At 44.6% G+C, this 16,898-nt stretch overlaps 1 protein-coding gene across 1 annotated transcript; it reads left to right on the top strand.

Annotated features, from left to right (window-relative positions):
* Positions 1–575: 575 nt before the first annotated feature.
* On the top strand, positions 576–16,898 carry IFNGR1 (interferon gamma receptor 1). The gene is made up of 7 exons (XM_080941608.1): positions 576–769; positions 5,932–6,046; positions 8,435–8,598; positions 10,552–10,727; positions 12,534–12,720; positions 14,640–14,764; positions 16,037–16,898. The coding sequence occupies exons 1-7, from the start codon at positions 685–687 to the stop codon at positions 16,568–16,570; spliced, it is 1,386 nt and encodes a 461-aa protein (XP_080797734.1). The 5' UTR covers positions 576–684; the 3' UTR covers positions 16,571–16,898.

Below are 16,898 nucleotides of genomic sequence, written 5' to 3'. Positions count from 1 at the left end.
CGGGGGCCTGGGGAAGGGTTTTGGAACTTTTCTAAAATCTCAGGCTCCAAGATGCCTCGTGCTGACGGACGAGATAAACATGGTGTCTGGCTGTGAACTGAGGCTGCAATAAACAGAAAGAGGAACAGCGGAAGGAAGGTACTGTCAAGCTGAAAAAAAAAAAAAAGTAACGTTCGGGTCAGAGTTTCTCTGGTACTCCAGGTCCTAAATGCAGAGATGGAGCCCACAGTTTCAAGCCTCAGGCTAGTCCACCCCTCCTCCAAGGTAAATGTAACCTCTCCGCTCTCGCAGTGCTCTAACCCTGCCCCCCCTATCCAGACCGCGCCTATTCCCATTGTCCTAATCCACATTAGACCCGCCAGGACCCGCCTCCTCGTGCAGACCCCGCCTCTAGTCCCACCCCCACTCCCCAATAAACACTAAGACATTGAGTATTGGTTCCGCCTCTCTGCCCAGACCCCGCCCCTTACCAGCAATCTTCATCCTTTACCCTGTGAGGCTCGGCCCCCTGAGGCCACGCCTCCCACGACCCTTTGGCCCCGCCCATCTCGCCAGGCAGGCGGCTTGCAGTTTTGGGTGCGGAGTCTGCGGCGGACGTGACGCCAGGCCGGGCCACCGGCAACGGGGTACCCTGTCAGCGGTGTCCTTTGCTCAGGAAGGGGCCGGCAGGCTGCAGCTGGCAGGATGATTCTGCTGGTGGTACTGATGCTGTCTGCCGAGGCCGGGAGTGGAGCTTTGATGAGCACCGAGGATCCTGAGCCGCCCTTGGGTAATCTCTCCGAGTCTGCTGCGGGCTGGACGGGAGGGAGACCAGGCCGGAGGCGCTGGGCTGGCTGGGAAGTCCCTGCGGTGCTGCAGCGCCGCCCTGGGCAAGTCTTGCGCCGCCTTGGGCACGAAGCCCGGAGTCCTGGAACCGCGGGGGCGCCGGGTTCCCCGCGGTTTACACACCGCTTTCGCCAACACCACACAAATCTGTGGTTTGTTTTACAGCTAGTGTCCATGGCAGCGTTTGACATCGTGTGTACAACTCGCTGCTTACAGACTTCATTTTCGGGCTGGTCAAATCCTTTTGAGGGAGAGAAGGGATACGGATTCTGATTTATTAGTCTGGCGTTTAGATATGATAGTGTTGAGATCCAAGGGGTCTTCTCATAGCGTAATTCCTCGGAGCCTTTGATTTTATCGGCTTACTGACACTTCCCGGGGCATATATACTAGAGATAGTTCTTGATTGGAGCTCTAGAGACAACAGTAAAACTTTCTGTGCACTCCCTCCCAGTCTCTAAGCGACTGGAAGGAAGGCGTGGGGAGAACTCTTTATCTCTCAGGTGAGCTCCTGGTAAGTGTGCAAATTACTATTCTGCCTTGCCTTGTCTTGGTCTTCAAAGGTCAAGCAAACGACCATTCACAGTAGCTAGGAAATAACTACTTAGATGTCAGATATGTACAAACTGAAATTCCACTTAGAGATAGAGAAAAACGAGATCATAATTGCAGAACAATGGATTTGTAAATAGTAAAGTAGTATTTTACTATTACTGCAGGACTCAGAAAGACAAATGCCATGTTTTCTTATGATTAATTGACCCCAGATATGTGTGTCTGTGTAGGAGACTATGAGAGGGAAGGAAGAGATCTTGAGGAAGTAGGGTTTAAAACAAGTCAAAAGCAGGGTAATAAAGCTGACATTAATGCAGAAGACAGGACTCTTGGGGGAGGCAGGTGACCGGAAACAAAGAGGCAGAACCAACTGGGGGTGAATTTGAAGCAGTAATGCTATGTATACAGTATGTATGAAAATGCCTTATTAAAATCTTATACTTTAGTAATCAAAAATTTTTAATTAAATATAGGATGCATGTATAAAAAAAATCAAGCAAACAAATCCTTAGTCATCTCTTAGGGTAGACATGGTACCAAGGGCTAGAAAGACAAACTACAGTTATGACTAATTGAGTGCACAGATCTATTTACACAGCCACCTCTACTGAAGGTGCCGCTGGTATCTGCATTCATGGTGAGGCACATAGGGCTGCCCAAGTGATAGAGAAATTCCTAACCATCCCACCACCGGCCATTACCCAGGGGAGTTGCCTGACCCTATGGGCCATTGAAGTTCATTGTGAAAAGAGACAGAATTTACTTTCAGGCTGCTGGAAATCAAGATGGGGTACCAAACCCCATCCAGGAGACTCTGGGAAGATTTCTCAGAGAAATGTAGCCCAGGCTTAGAACCAAAGGCTCAGAGAGCATATGCTTGCAGAGTTAGGGTTAGGGTTAGGGGGGGCGTGTGTATGTTCAGCTAGTGCGAGAGCTTTATGACTGTGTGACAGGAGAGAGATAGGAAACAACTGGAATTCTTATGTATAACAGCAAGGGATGGACACATGGCTTTAGCTGGCTTAACCCGAAACAGATGGCTGTTGCCTCAGAGACTACTCAAAAAATGAGAGCTATCAGCTTGGCTTCAGGAAGTTGTAACACAAGAAGGCTACTACTGATGGGCAGTGGTGGGCACACCTTTAATCCTAGTACTTGGGATTCAGAGGCAGTGGGTCTCTGAGTTTGAGGCCAGCCTGGTCTGAGAGTGAGTTCCAAGACAGACATGCCTTCACAGGGGAAACCCCATGTTAAACAAATAAATAAACAAACAAAACTGAAGAAGGGAGGAGGGAAAAGAAGAGGAGGAGGAGAGGGCAGAAGAGGAGGAGGAGGAGGTAGCTACCATGCAACATTTTTTTATTTCCAGTGATCTGGTTCCTGACAGATTCCCTGCTTGGCAGGAATGGTATGTGCTGGTACCTTGGGGATTTAAAATTCTTGCAACTTCTATCACAACAAAATCCCAGAGGGAGGCTCATTTCCCTAGCTTGGTTGGCTGCCAACTAAGTGGGAAGGACATTGGGGTCGGTGTGGGGGAGTTCTCAGGAGGAGAAGCACACTCACTGTTCCTGAAAGAAGTTCAGGGCCCGGGCCAAGAATATAATGTGTCCACCATGCCTGGTGTCACCGGATGATGTGCAAGGTTGATGATGCTGTTTAGAAACACCAGGCACCATATAAAGTTTGAGGGAGAAAGCCCATTAGGAACCTCAAGTGTCAGAAGATCCCATGAGAGATGGCTGAGTAATGGAAGAGAGGGGAAATCCAGCAGGAGTGTTGAGGTGGGTCAGTTGGACTTTGACTGGGTGTGTGGGTGGAAAGAAGAACACACCTGTCTGACCCAGGACAGAGCCATAAACCAGTGCCAGGTACTTCCTTCCTTCCTTCTACTTTGGTTCCTCCTCTGTGTGTGACCTCATGGTTTGCTCCCCTGTGGTAACACCTGTGCCCTTCTGTATTGGACCCTAGCACTTTATAATACATTCTGTAGATTTTTGAGTGCATTTGCTTTAGAATTGGTTGTCTCCCCTCTGCTGGTTTTGTGTGTGTGTTTCGTCTTGAGGTAGCATCTCATTGTGTAGCCCACGCTTGCTTCAAACTGAGCTCCCTGGCTCAGCTTTCTGGATGCTGGGATGAGAGCCCCAGGCCAGTACACCAATTCCTTTTGCTTAAAGTTCAGATTAAAGCGTAACCTTCTGATCCTCAGTCTCTACGGATTTGGAAGGATGACATTTTGATTCTAAACTAAACAACAGCAACAACAAAACCCCTAAGAGGTTGTAAACACACGAGGGTTTTGAAAAGCTGGTATCCAAAATTGAGCAATAGTGCAAAATTTTACAAACTAGATGAGCAACACATGGTGGCGTCACAAGTGTGCGATGGATAATGAGAATGAGAGTTTGGTTAGGACCAAGTGACTTCTTTGGAGTAAGGACTTGGTTTATGCGCAGTTTTCTTGTTAAAGGAGAACTTTATTTTAGATGTCCTAGGGATTCATAATCAAAGTGCACAGTCTCCATTTTTTCCTGTCCAAGTTACAGAAGTGACCCACTGTTGTTCATCACTCCATTTTCTCACTGCCTGTATACAGTTCTGATGGAGTCTTAAAATGGAGCATTATTGCATGAAGTAGATGTTTGTGAAATTATCAGGAAACGGTTATTCCCACCCTCACTTTATGTTGAGGTTACGCCCCTTGTTTCATTAAACAATAGCAATGCTGTTTAATAAAATGAACAAAACATTATACACCTTCATCTTTGCCTCCCTTCCCTAAAGCTTTGTTTTCTCCTTGATACAATAGGTACCAAAATTGTCTCTCATTTGTAGAATGAGGACATCCTCAATGTGGGTATCATCTGAGATGCACTCTGGACAGGTTGATATAGCGAATTTTTATCACGTAACATATATACCGTTACTTTAACAAATAGTTTTAAATATTAAATTATTTTACTTATCTGTGAAGATGTGCATTGGCTTTAAAAAAATCAGCTAGATCAATATAAGAATTTTAAAACTTTTCTCAAGAGCAAACACTCATTTTCCTACAATTCACATGGGTTTTTCTTGTTTTGTTTTTAACTGGGGCTGCTTTACAGTTTCAGAGGTTTAGTCTATTATTATCTTCACCGTGGGAAGCACAGCAGCCTGCAGGCCAACATGGTGCCCGAGAAGACTCTGAGAGTTCTGTATCTTGATCCACAGGCAGCGGAAGTGAATGCCACACAAGGCCTAGCTCAAGTACCTGAGACCTCAGAACCTGTCCCCACAGTGACACACTTTCTCCATCACCTATTCTAACAAGGACACTCCTCCAAATAGTGCCATTCTCTATGGGGCAGGCATACAAACTCAGGATTCTACGGAGACCATTCCTATTCAAACCACCACTCCTTGGGCCCCATAATGCAGAAGAAATGTTCCAGTCCAACTTCAGAGGTCCCCATTAGTCTGTAACAACCTCCACCCTGCTTAAAAGTTCAGACTTCTGATATTCGTGGCAACCTCTTTACTGTAAACCCCCCGTGAATCGGACTGAAAAAGCAGATCATATATGTCCAGCATATAATGGCCCAGGATATACATTACCATCCCAAATGGGAGGAAAGAGCATAGTGAGGGTTTTACTGGGTCAAAGCAAGACTGAGCCCAGCAGGGTACACTCCAAACTCTGCATGTCCATGTGCTGTTCAGATCTCTGACTCCTTTCAGCTTTGTTGACTGTAACACACTTCTCTTGGGCTGTTTCCACTCCCTGTGGGCTCTCCTCAGCAGGTGTACCATACGGAAGGAAGGTCATGTCTTGGCTCACAGTCTACGGGGTGAGATTTATCATAGTCATGAAGGTACGGCAGAGGAGAGTAGGAGTCGGCTTGTTACTCTAAGCTCACAGTCAGGAGCATGGGGATGATTCTCGCTCTCTCTCTTGACTCATTTCTTCTTAAAGACTCCTTAAAGTGGTGACTCTTGATCTTCCTAATGCTACGACCCTTTAGTACAGTTTCTCATGTTGTGGTGACCCTGGCCATTAAAGTATTTTATATTCTTTGCTACTTCATAACTGTAATTTTACGATTGTCATAAATCACAGTGTAACTAGTTTTGGAGATTGAGGGTTGCCACAGGGGTTACGACCCATAGGTAGACAACAGCTGCCTTTGAGTGGTGCCTCCTGCATCCGGTTGGGTCTTCCCTTGTCAGGTAAACTTTTCCAGCAAGTACCCTCACAGACACATGCAGCGGTGCCTTTCCTGGGTGACTCTAAATATAAGAGGACAGTAGAGATTAACCACCACAGCTCATATCCTGACGGGGTCTACATAATTCAAAGTGAATCAGAACCCTCCTGTATGTTTTCAATAAAAACACAATCTGTAAGTTAGCTTTGATTGAAACAATTCATCACCTGCTCTACTGACTTCCTCTTCTATGCCCATGTCTGTTTGTCTAACATGTATGTCTGTCTAGCATCATCACGTAAGGTTTTCTGTTGTTGATGTTAGTTTCTTACCGTGGTCCATTTTGTTTTTGAATCTCTTACAGTGCCTGTACCAACGAGTGTTCTAATTAAGTCTTATAACTTGAACCCTGTTGTCTGCTGGAAATACCCGAGCATGTCACGGACCCCTCTTTTTACTGTACAGGTAAAGATGTATCTGTAAGTATTGCTCATTTATTACTTCCGTTCTGCTTTAATCTGAATCCTTGCCCATCTCGTCATCCCTGCTTCCCACACACCAGACTTTATCAACTGTCTGCAGATGTCACAAAGATGCTAAGGATTCGCACTTAGTTCTCTTCAGTCATGAAGTAGAATGACTACTAAGGATGTCTCCCTTGTCTCTTAGTGTAAACTAAGATTTATTCATTGTTACCAAGGAATAGATACATGTGTTGTAGGTGATGGCAGTGTGGGCAAACACCACCCTGACAGTAGTTTAGCAGTGTCTTGTGTAAGAAGGAACCAAACTGAAGCCATTTTGAATAAAGCTTCCATTTTGAATAGGGGCCAAATAAAGTGTAAGTGCCCAAGACCTCCCTGGGTAACTGTCACCCTACTTGGCAAGGAGAGATCTGCAAGTGAATAACTGACATCCTGGTTGGGACATGAATGCTAGGCAAGTCACCCCACCACTGTCTACCGCTGTGCCATACCCCCAGCTCCGATGTTGCATTTGTTGTGTGTGTGAGTGCATGTTCATGTGTATGCAGGAGCGTATATATGTACATGCACATACATGTGGAAGGTGGGAATAACCTCAAATGGATTCCTCAGGCACCATTTTGCCTGAAGATTGCCAAGCAGGCTAGGGAGACTGGCCAACAAGCCCCAGGGATCTGTCTTTGCTTTACTAGTGTTGGGACCATGAGCATGCACCACCAAACTGGTGGGGGGTTGTTTTGTTGTTCGTTTTATGTGGTTCTGTGGATTGAACTCAGGCCTCATGCTTTGCATAGCAAGCACTGGACTGACTGAACTGTCTCTCCGGCCAGTGTTTCCTTTAGAACTGTTGATTCCACATTAGGAACTTGCCTGTAAGATACGCTGCAATAAAAATACAGCTTGAGACTGAACAGGAGCTTGAGCACATGGCTGCTACGAAAATGGATTACCACAATAGCTTTGTAGGATATGAGGGGGTTTCTAGGGAGCTAAATGTGAGTGATTTCCAGACCTTGTTGTAAATAGAAATAAAAATTAAGTTCTGTAAGACATAAGACGCATGCAGTGTGCTCCTTTGGGGAAGAAATGAATGAGATAAGCCGATGGTATTGTCTTAGTTTGTAAACAGCACCAAAAGTGAAAACCCTGAAGCCAGTGTGTTAGATCAGTTTCTTGCAGAAATGAATAATGATGTTGTGGGAAACAATAGGAAGAACTTCATGCTTTCCTTTTCGAAATCCTGATTCCAGAGTTAAGCCAAGAAACAAAATGAAGATTTTTGTGGAGGTTTCAGGGAATTTAGTTTGTTTGGTTTGAAGGATTTTTGTTCTGTCTTTGTTGGGCTGAGGTCCAACTCGTTCAAATAAATAAGCATTCTGTGTCCAAGAACACACCCATCTGCAAAGAGAAGGGAAAGGTAATTGGAAAGTCTCTCATGTGGCTGACAGATACTGGGGACCTGCCAAAGGGATCCAACAGGCATCTTGAAGTAGGCTGCTGCTGGCCAGAAAGTGGGACAGTAAAGCAACAGTATCAATAAGAACATAATATTTTCATTAATCGATAATGAAGTTTATACCCCAGGTGTTATCTTCCTGTAATACCTGTACATTTATTACTAGAAAGATAATTTTACAAAGAAAACAAAACAAAAGCTGACTGCAGTGAAAAACTTTGTAGTGGGTTTGATTTTTGATTTTTGTAATTGAATCACATCTTGATTAACAAGACCCATAATGATTTTCTTTTTCTTTTTCTTTTCTTTCTTTCTTTTTTTTTTTTTTTTTTTAGCAGAGTTTAAAATTTAAGTGTGAAATATATTATATGAATCCTGTCTCTTATAAGGAATTTACAGCAAGGGTTAAGCACACCTCAAATGCTTAGGATAGGAATATTTCATATTTCTTGGCTTTTTCAGATCTTGAAAAGCTTATACACACACACATTTCAGGGGTAGGAGTTGGGCTGTATATACTGTATCTATATACAGCCTGAAAGTAACAATTTTAATGTTGTTTGATCCATTTTTTATTTAATTTTTGTAAGCAGTGAGCCCAGGGCTTTGTACACATGACCTATAACATTTATCATTTAGCTGTTTTCCTAGTCTGTATGATATTTTGAATAATGAATTTCATACATGAAACAAGCCACTTTTCATGAGGTAGCATTACCTCTTCTCTGGTGCTTAGATTTTAGAGCCAATTTTAGATGCTGGAAATGTACCTCAAGAATATGGTCTCTTTCTTTCATCTGGCTTCTTGGCCCTATTTTAATTCAGCCCTTCAAAACAGCTGACTGGATAAAAGTCAAAGCATTGGTGAACAGCCAAAGTTTGTATGGTAATATGAGTTAGCATGTGTCTCTTCCATTTCATTTTAGGGATAAGTGGACTGACTCCTGCACCAACATCTCTGATCATTGTTGTAATATCTATGAACAAATTATGTATCCTTATACATCTGCCTGGGCCAGGGTTAAAGCTATGGTTGGACAAAGAGAAACCATCTATGCAGTGTCACAAGAGTTTCTTATGTGCCGAAATGGTAAGCAGATTGTATACTCAGGTAACTTTTAAGTATGGGTGCTTTGTCTGCATGTATGTCTGAGCACCACATTCTTTCAGTGCCCTCAGAGGCCATTGGATCCCCTGCGACTGCCATTACTGGTAGTTACCAACAGCCATGTGGGTGCTGGCAACCAAACCTGGGTCCACTGGAAGAACAGCCATTGCTCTTAACCACTGAGCCATCTCTCTAGCACCTAAGTGGATACATTTTAATCTTCAAGAACTTAGGCTTCTGCATGGGGTTGCTTTTGTTGATAGTTAGTTGCAACAAGTGTCTAATAGCATATGACAGAATTTAAGGGGCCAGTGTCTTTCTCTGAGACCTTGGAAGCATAAACACCAGCGTAAGACATTAACACATTTAGAGTTTAAGCCGGCTCTGGGGCCCATACCTGTAAGGGAGCAGTCAGGAGGCTCAGGTAGGGAAGATTAGGCTGTCAGAGGAGAAACGTAAGTGTAGAGTTCTTTCATGTCTCTGAGTCTAAGTTCTCCACTCTTTGCCTGTCCAGCATCCTACCCTATAATTCACTAGTCTCGGCCCTTACTTCCTGAATATCCAGTGTCAGTTTTGCTCTCTGGTGGGGCATCTTAGCCTGTGCCCAGATGGCACCTTCCTAGCTTACCCTCTGACTGCTCGCTTCCATGTTTCATGCCTGTAGGGTACCTTGGCTCTACCCCAGCTGTTTTGGTGTACCCAGGCCTTTTCCACCAGCCCTTCCTTTACTTGCTTTAGGTATTTTTATTCTCTGGATTCATCTGTGTCTTGGAAAGTGTGCCAGGGATACACTAAGGAGTCAACAGCAGACCTGGGTGGAAGAGAGTATGTGCGCAATGCATATGGGAAGCTTACACCAGTGTTCACCAAACAACCCCACACACCAGAGACACAGGGACTGTGTACAGACTACTTGAGTCTGTAGATGTGATTTTCACAGTAGAGAAGTGAGCCATTAGCAAACTTTTATGGACCCACCCTGCCAGACATCCATGGCTGTTAAAAGACACTGGGTTTCAGTGAGGAAGATAACTAAATACCTTTCTAGGAACTATACAGATGTCTCAGTGGTTATGACCAGTGGCTTTTCTTGCAGAGGACCTGGTTCAAATCCCAGCACCTACATGGCAGCTCGCAGTCATCTGTAACTTCAGGTCCAGGGAACCTAAAACCTTCTTCTGCCCTCCATAGGCACCAGACATGTGCATGGTGTGTAGACACATATGAAGGCAGAAATAATCATACAGATAGATAGATAGATAGATAGATAGATAGATAGATAGATAGATAGACAGAAAGATAGATAGATAGACAGAAAGATAGACAGACAGACAGACAGACAGATAGATAGATAGATAGATAGATAGATAGACAGACAGACAGAAAGATAGATAGATAGACAGACAGACAGACAGATAGATAGATAGATGGATAGATAAAAAGACCTTTTCAGAAGCAGTTTTTAGAAAACAGTTTTTCTTAAGCCACAAGAAAGGAAAATGAAGGAGAAGGTATTCAGTAGGGTGTCTGTTTTGTATGCTTATGTGGTGGTTGGGTGTTGAGGATGAACCCTGGGCCTCACAGTGCTAGGCAAGTGCTCTGCCACTGAGCTACTCCAGTCTGCTGTTTGTATTTCAGCACTAATTTGCCGAGGCTGGCTTCAAACAGTCTTCAGCTGCTCTTCCGCTCTACCCCCAATAGCAGGGATTATAGGCCTATACAACCAGTCCAGCCTTTCTTCTTCTAAAATCATTTATCAGGAATTGTACTTTCCTAAAGACAAAGTCAGAGGGAAATTCGATCACCAAGGCAGAGTTTAGGTAAGAGAGCTTCTTGTCTGAGATTGACTAAATGTTGTATTCCTTGGAGATGCTTGGACTTGTTTAGATTCAGTAGCGATGCTTGGGAGGAATGACACTTTCTCGTCCTCCCCAGGAAAAGTTGGACCACCTAGCCTGAACATCGGAAGGAAGGAAGATCAGCTCATTGTCCACGTATTTCACCCCGAGGTCGTTGTAGATGGAGAAAGTCACGGGACCATGTTTGGTGACGCAAGTACCTGTCACACATTCGACTACACTGTGCGTATGGAGCATAACCGGAGTGGGGAGGTGAGTATCTCCCTCCCATCTTTCTTAAAATAGGGTTGTTCTGTAGCCATGCAAGTCATTCTCGTAAACTAAGGAGGGTAGACGGCTCACGTGTTTGTAGATAAGGCTCGTGTGTCATAGATTCTGAGAAAAGCTGCATCAATATTTCTGAAGGGACAACACGGGCCAGATGAATGCATTTACATTTTCTCTTTACCTGTTTGGTCACAGGGCCGTCTCTAGAACATTACCCTCTCTGTATACCTCTGTATACATTTTCTGTCCTAGTAAGACGAATATCATCTTAGGATTTTTCTTTTCCCTCCCTAATAAGATGCAGAATGTAAGATATACAGCTGTGATCATAGTACAGCTACAGTGCCATGACTTTCTTACTTTGTGGCAGTGTGGAGTCCACACTGACTCAGACTGTGCTCCCTCCCTTCTGCACCTTGCCATTTATTTATATAATATTTACTAAGTCCATACTATGTGCCTTCTACGTACCCAGAACTACAGAAGTGAACAGTACAGACAGAACTCAGTAATCCCAGCACCACAGAAAAGGGTGTGGGCAGCCTACGGGGATGGAATAGCAGCCTTCAGTGGAGGAAAGCTGGTAACTGGAGTCAGTGCTGGGCTAGAAGCTGATCCCTGCAACCATACCTAGGGACATCATTTGAAGCATAGGACCTAGGAAAGACAAAGGTACGGTTGGCCTATGGGGACAGCAACACAGGGCCAGTAGGTTTGGAGAGAGGGGTACAGGGGGCAGAGGGAGACAGAGCAGGCATTGGAGAGGTTCACTGCTGTTTTCTCCCGAAATGCTGCCTGCCCGTGGCTCATTGGAAGTAACATGCACTTTCCCAGAATGCCCTTTACCATTTCCATGTGACCTTCAGATTCAGGGCTTGTCACCTCCTCTTTGTATTCATTCCACACTCAGCAGGCTACCTCATGTGTTGGGGTCCAATTGGTTCTCTTCTTCTTTTAGGGTTCCTCACGCAGCGCTCCTGACTTGCTCTTCCATTTTCTCCCCCTCGCTATGCTAGACGGCGAGGCATGCTAAATGGACACGTAACACACGTGTTAGTCATCCCTAAGTCACCCGAGCAAACGCAGACTGACAGCGTGGGAAAGTGTATTTAGCTCAGTTTTAGAGACAGAGTGTGATGTCTGCATCTTCTCAGCTCTGGGGACAGCAGACAGCATCGCAGCGGGACTTGTACAAGCCACACTTTCTCTCTTGTTCTGCTGGCACCAAACTCGTGACCAAGGCTTGCACTGCAAGCAGTATACCATTATCACAAGAGATTTCATCTCAAGCCAGGGCAAAGACGGGAGAGGTGTGCTTGTGGGGTGGGGGAGTGGGAACTCTCAGTACATCTCAAGGACATGAGTACACCTAAGGGCCGGTATATTCAGGATTGTCTCATCACTGACCGGAGATCTGACAGAAACACCATAGAGGAGTAAAGATTTTTGACTTTGAGTTTCTGAGGGCTCAGTCCATGGTCACCCTACTGCGTACCCTTGGGCAGGAAGCCATGGCAGCAGCAGTGTGTGGCAAAGGAAATATCTCCAGTGAGAGGAGGCAGGAGAGGACAGGACAGGACAGATGGCTGACTTACTCTAGATAGCCTCCTAAAATTATCACTACCAACTGAAGACCGAGGCCTTAGCTCATCAGCCCGTGAGGAACATTGTACTCTCCAGGTGTAACTTCCCATGAGGGCCTGTCTCTTAAAGACCTCAGCCAGGCACACCCCAGTATTGCCCACCCCGGACAGCAGCCTTTTAACACTGACATGTTGTTTTTCCATGTAGATCCTACATACGGAACATCAGATCAGAAAGGAGGATTGTAATGAAACCCTGTGTGAGTTAAACATCCCAGTGTCCACACTGAATTCCAATTACTGTTTCTCAGTGGATGGAATGTCGTCTTACTGGCAAGTTAAAACAGAAAAGTCAAAAGTCGTCTGTATTCCCTTTTTCCATGAAGACAGAAAAGGTAAGTTCTTGCCTTCCCCCAGACTGAGTGCTAACTGAGGTAGGGCAGTGTGAAAAGAAGCAGGTTGATTTATAACTTAGGCACATTACTTTTCTTTAAAAAAAAAAAAAAAATCTAAGGTCCGTTTCCTGAGAGCTCAAAATTAAAAATAAGCGAGTTTCTTGGGCACATAAGGGACTTCAGGGGACAACTTAAGAAGCCACTAATGGCTGATGCCCTCTTGACCCCAGGAAAAAAGATACACAACAAATATATAAAATTATCTACATAAGTGTCTCTATTTCAAATGGTAATTTGGAAACTCGTTAAGAAGTATGAGAACAGGGCCATGGAATAGATGTCACAGTGGGTGAAGGCACCGGCCACCAAGACTGGTGTCTTCAGATGGATCCAGGACACACACGTGGAAGGAAAAAAACCAACTCCCTCAAGTTGTCTAATGACAACTCGTGTGCTTGAGCACACATGCACGGCCATACACACGTGCGTTAAAATGTAGCCTGTCTTTCGAGTTAGAAGAAACAATTACCCAGAGTCCTACTGTGATGCACAGCCTAGTGCCCTCCTTGCACTCTGATGTCCTCTTGGGTTTGTCTGCACGGTGATGATATTGTGTATGTGTGCTGTGTTGCTCTTCACACAGTAGCTGTTCCCATGGCGATCGCTTTAGCAGATGCACCCCATGTGCCGTGTTGAACCCCTATGACTTACTTGCTCTCAAAGCTGATTTTACTTCCTGTTTACCCTACACATTTCCCTTCGGTGTTGACTGGGTTAAGTGCGATGGTTTCCCCTCCTTCTAAATTAAAGAACCCAAGTGCTGCACTGCACTTACAATATATATTTTAAAATATATATTCAACTTGTCTTACATATTTCATTAAAATCTTAATGATGCTTTATAATACTTCTTAAGAATTTTAGAATTATAATTTTTTTTAAAAATATGGTTTATCTTTACCTTTTTCAATATTTTTATAGTATCTTTCCTATGCTAAAAAAAAAAGTAGCAATTTTTTTTCTTAATTCAAATGACTTCAAAGAAAAAAAGTATGCCTTTCCAGGGGAACCATGAAAGGCAGCTGAAAAAGAAATGAGTGTCATGCAAGCTGCCAAGAAAGAAAATCAGTGGGTCATGGTAAAGAATTCTGAGGGGTAGGGCTAAATTAAGCGTTATCAGCAATGCCATCAGAATCTATTTCTTCCAAGGAAAGGAACTGAGGGAAATCGTCACCCTGGTAGTTCCCTGCTCTGGGCTGTGGAGAGGATGTTTAAGAAGATATCTCAGCTACCTTGTGTCATGGCGGTGTAGCCCAGAATGCCCAGCACTTCCTGGTCAGTCATTCTCCCCATCACCAACAGTCATGGCTTTTGTTTTATGATGGTCCATGTCTGCTGGAAAAAGCATGTTCTTTGATGAGGGGCAAAAGCTACACTTGTCTGTGGGTGTAGGAAGCGTGAGTATTTAGGATAGTTAGGAATTATACTGGTTTGGGAAAGTGGCAGTATCAGAGCCTGTTCTAGCTTCCAGGGCCTCATCAGACGTGGGTAGTTGGCAGCTGTCCAGTGCCAGGCATGAATTCCCTCCTCTTCAGCCAGGGTTACCTTATAGTTCAGCGGCCGTTGGTTATCCCCAAGACATCAGTACCATGACTTCAGTGCTGGGGGTGTCTACCCATGCTGGTCCCTGCAGTGTTGCATGAATGTCATGGTCGGCGGGACTACTGATTGGTTTCTTTCTCAAGGTTCTGCAGCACTGGGAAGCATCGGAACTCCAGCTCCAGTACACGCTGAGTTTCTGTGCACATTGCCCAGTGTGTGCTGTGTTCTGATGATGTTGCTGAAGAATGTTGATAAGACTTGTGATGCGTAACGGCAGTCCTTGACTTCTAACTTGTGGTTCTTCCTCTTGTTTTTAGATTCAGCTTGGATTCTGGTTGTTGCTCTTCTTATCCTCTTTACAGTGGTTATCCTGGTATTTGCATGTTGGTGCATTAAGAAGAATCCATTTAAGAAAAAAAGCATAACATTACCTAAGTCCTTGGTAATCCACTTAATTATTTATTTAATTATAGATGCTAGCCTGTTAATTTGAACCGTTTCTGACAGTCCCCTTAACACTCAGTGTCGTTCAAGAAAACGATGTCCCCTGACAAATAGCATTCTATTTAACCTTATTGAAGTTCTCCTCACTAAAAACCGCCATGCACCAGGTACCTGTGGATAATTCACAGGATGCAAACTGAGACGTGTACTAAGGAACTAAAGGCCTCCAGGGAACAGACAGAAGGCAGTGGCTCAGTCCGTGTGAGTACAGTAGGTTCAGAGCCAAAGGCACTGACCTTGCTGCACTCTGGGCTAGCTGGGAATCTCCAGGAGGCAATGAAGCTTCAGTCCTAGGGGCAGCATGCAGGAGGGCCAGCCCACAGCCCTCAGCACTTCCAATACACAGATACTTCATTGCAGTTGGCATTTAGAAGAAAAGATGGCCCCAAACGAAACTATCATGTTTGACATTTATGTGTGGTCACACTTCAGTCTCTTGAACTGATTTAAAGAATGCTTGAAGGTAAAGATGGCACATTGATCCATCCGTGACAAGAGTAATGTCTAAGGTGCTCCCAGGGTGCAGTGGCACCGGCTGTAATGTACTGTCTCTAAGGTACATGCATAATCTACGTGTCCTCCTCGCCAGTGGGAGGCCCCTTGTAATAAGCCGTCCATGACCCCGCCCCACAGCAGAGGCAATGCAGATGTAACTGAATGCACCTTAGCAGGAAACTGCAGGCCCAGCACAGCTTTTACGTAATCTTACCAATCATTTCCTAAACACAAACACAAAACACACACACACAAAAAAAAGACAAGCTGGGTGTGGCAGCTCACATCTTTAGTTCCAGCACTCAGAAAACAGACAGGCAGATCTTTGTGAGTTTGAGGCTTTACATATCGAGTTCCAGGCCAATAAGAGCTATAGATAGATAGATAGATAGATAGATGGATAGATAGATAGATAGATAGATAGATAGATAGATAGATAGATAGGTATATACACATGCATGGCGGCTCATATCTGAGGTTCTAGCACTTGAGAAGTAGAGGAAAGAGTGTCACCAAGAAGTTGAGGGTCTTCTACTACTACATAGTAACTTTAAGACCAGCCTAGGCTACATGAGACCCTGTCTTAAAAAATAAAAAACATTAAGCAAAAAAAAAATTATGTTTTCCCAGATATGTTGTTTTCTTTTTAGTACCCCCTTTTACCAGCCTTTACGTTCAGTAATTTTCTATCTTCACTCACGTTCTCTCTACCTAGCTCTCTGTGGTGAGAAATGCTACGTCGGAGACAAAACCTGAATCGAAGTACTACTTGGTCACATCCTGCCAGCCAGCTGTCCTAGAGAATGAGACAGTGATCTCTGAAGACCGCTTGTCCACAGTGACAGCTCCAGACCACGGAGGAGCAACCGAACATGAAGAACTTTCAAAAGACTCAGACGCTACAGTTGCTGAAGGAAGCACTTCTGCCTTGACCCCGGACAGCCCTCCAACTCTGATACAAAGAAGCAGCTCATCCCTGTTAAGTAGTAACCAGTCAGGCACTTGCAGCCTTGCCACCTATCACTCCAGAGAGGGTTCTGACAGTGGCCTCGTGGTGTCAGGCAGCTTCACACCTGACTCTGAATTTCTCCCAAACAACAACTCAGGAACAAAGATGGCAGGGCTCGAAGCCCCTGTTTTCTCTGGTTATGACAAACCACATGTGCTGGTGGACGTGCTTGTGGATGGTGATGGGAAGGAGTCTTTGATTGGGTACAGGCTCACGGGAGATGCCCAGGAACTGTCCTAAGGCCTCCTGAGTCCTGCCAGAGGCAAAGGATCTGACTCTCTAGGCAATTTGTCTGCTTTCATTTCACGAAAGAATATGTGCATTGACTGATACTAACCATATACAACATGATTTAGATACATGTATAAGGAACCTGTGGGGGCTGGAGAGATGGCTCAGTGGTTAAGAGCACCAACTGCTCTTCCAGAGGTCCTGAGTTCAAATTCCAGAAACCACATGGTGGATCACAACTATCTGTAATGGGATCAGATGCCCTCTTCTGGTGTGTCTGAAGACAGCTACAGTGCACTTATATATAATGAATAAAACCTTTTTTTTTTTAAAGGAA

Source organism: Micromys minutus, assembly GCF_963924665.1.
Source record: "Micromys minutus genome assembly, chromosome: 30".
Classification (NCBI taxonomy): domain Eukaryota; kingdom Metazoa; phylum Chordata; class Mammalia; order Rodentia; family Muridae; genus Micromys; species Micromys minutus.
The sequence above is the reverse complement of the archived record's forward strand: the minus strand, read 5'-3'. Positions and strand labels throughout refer to the sequence as shown.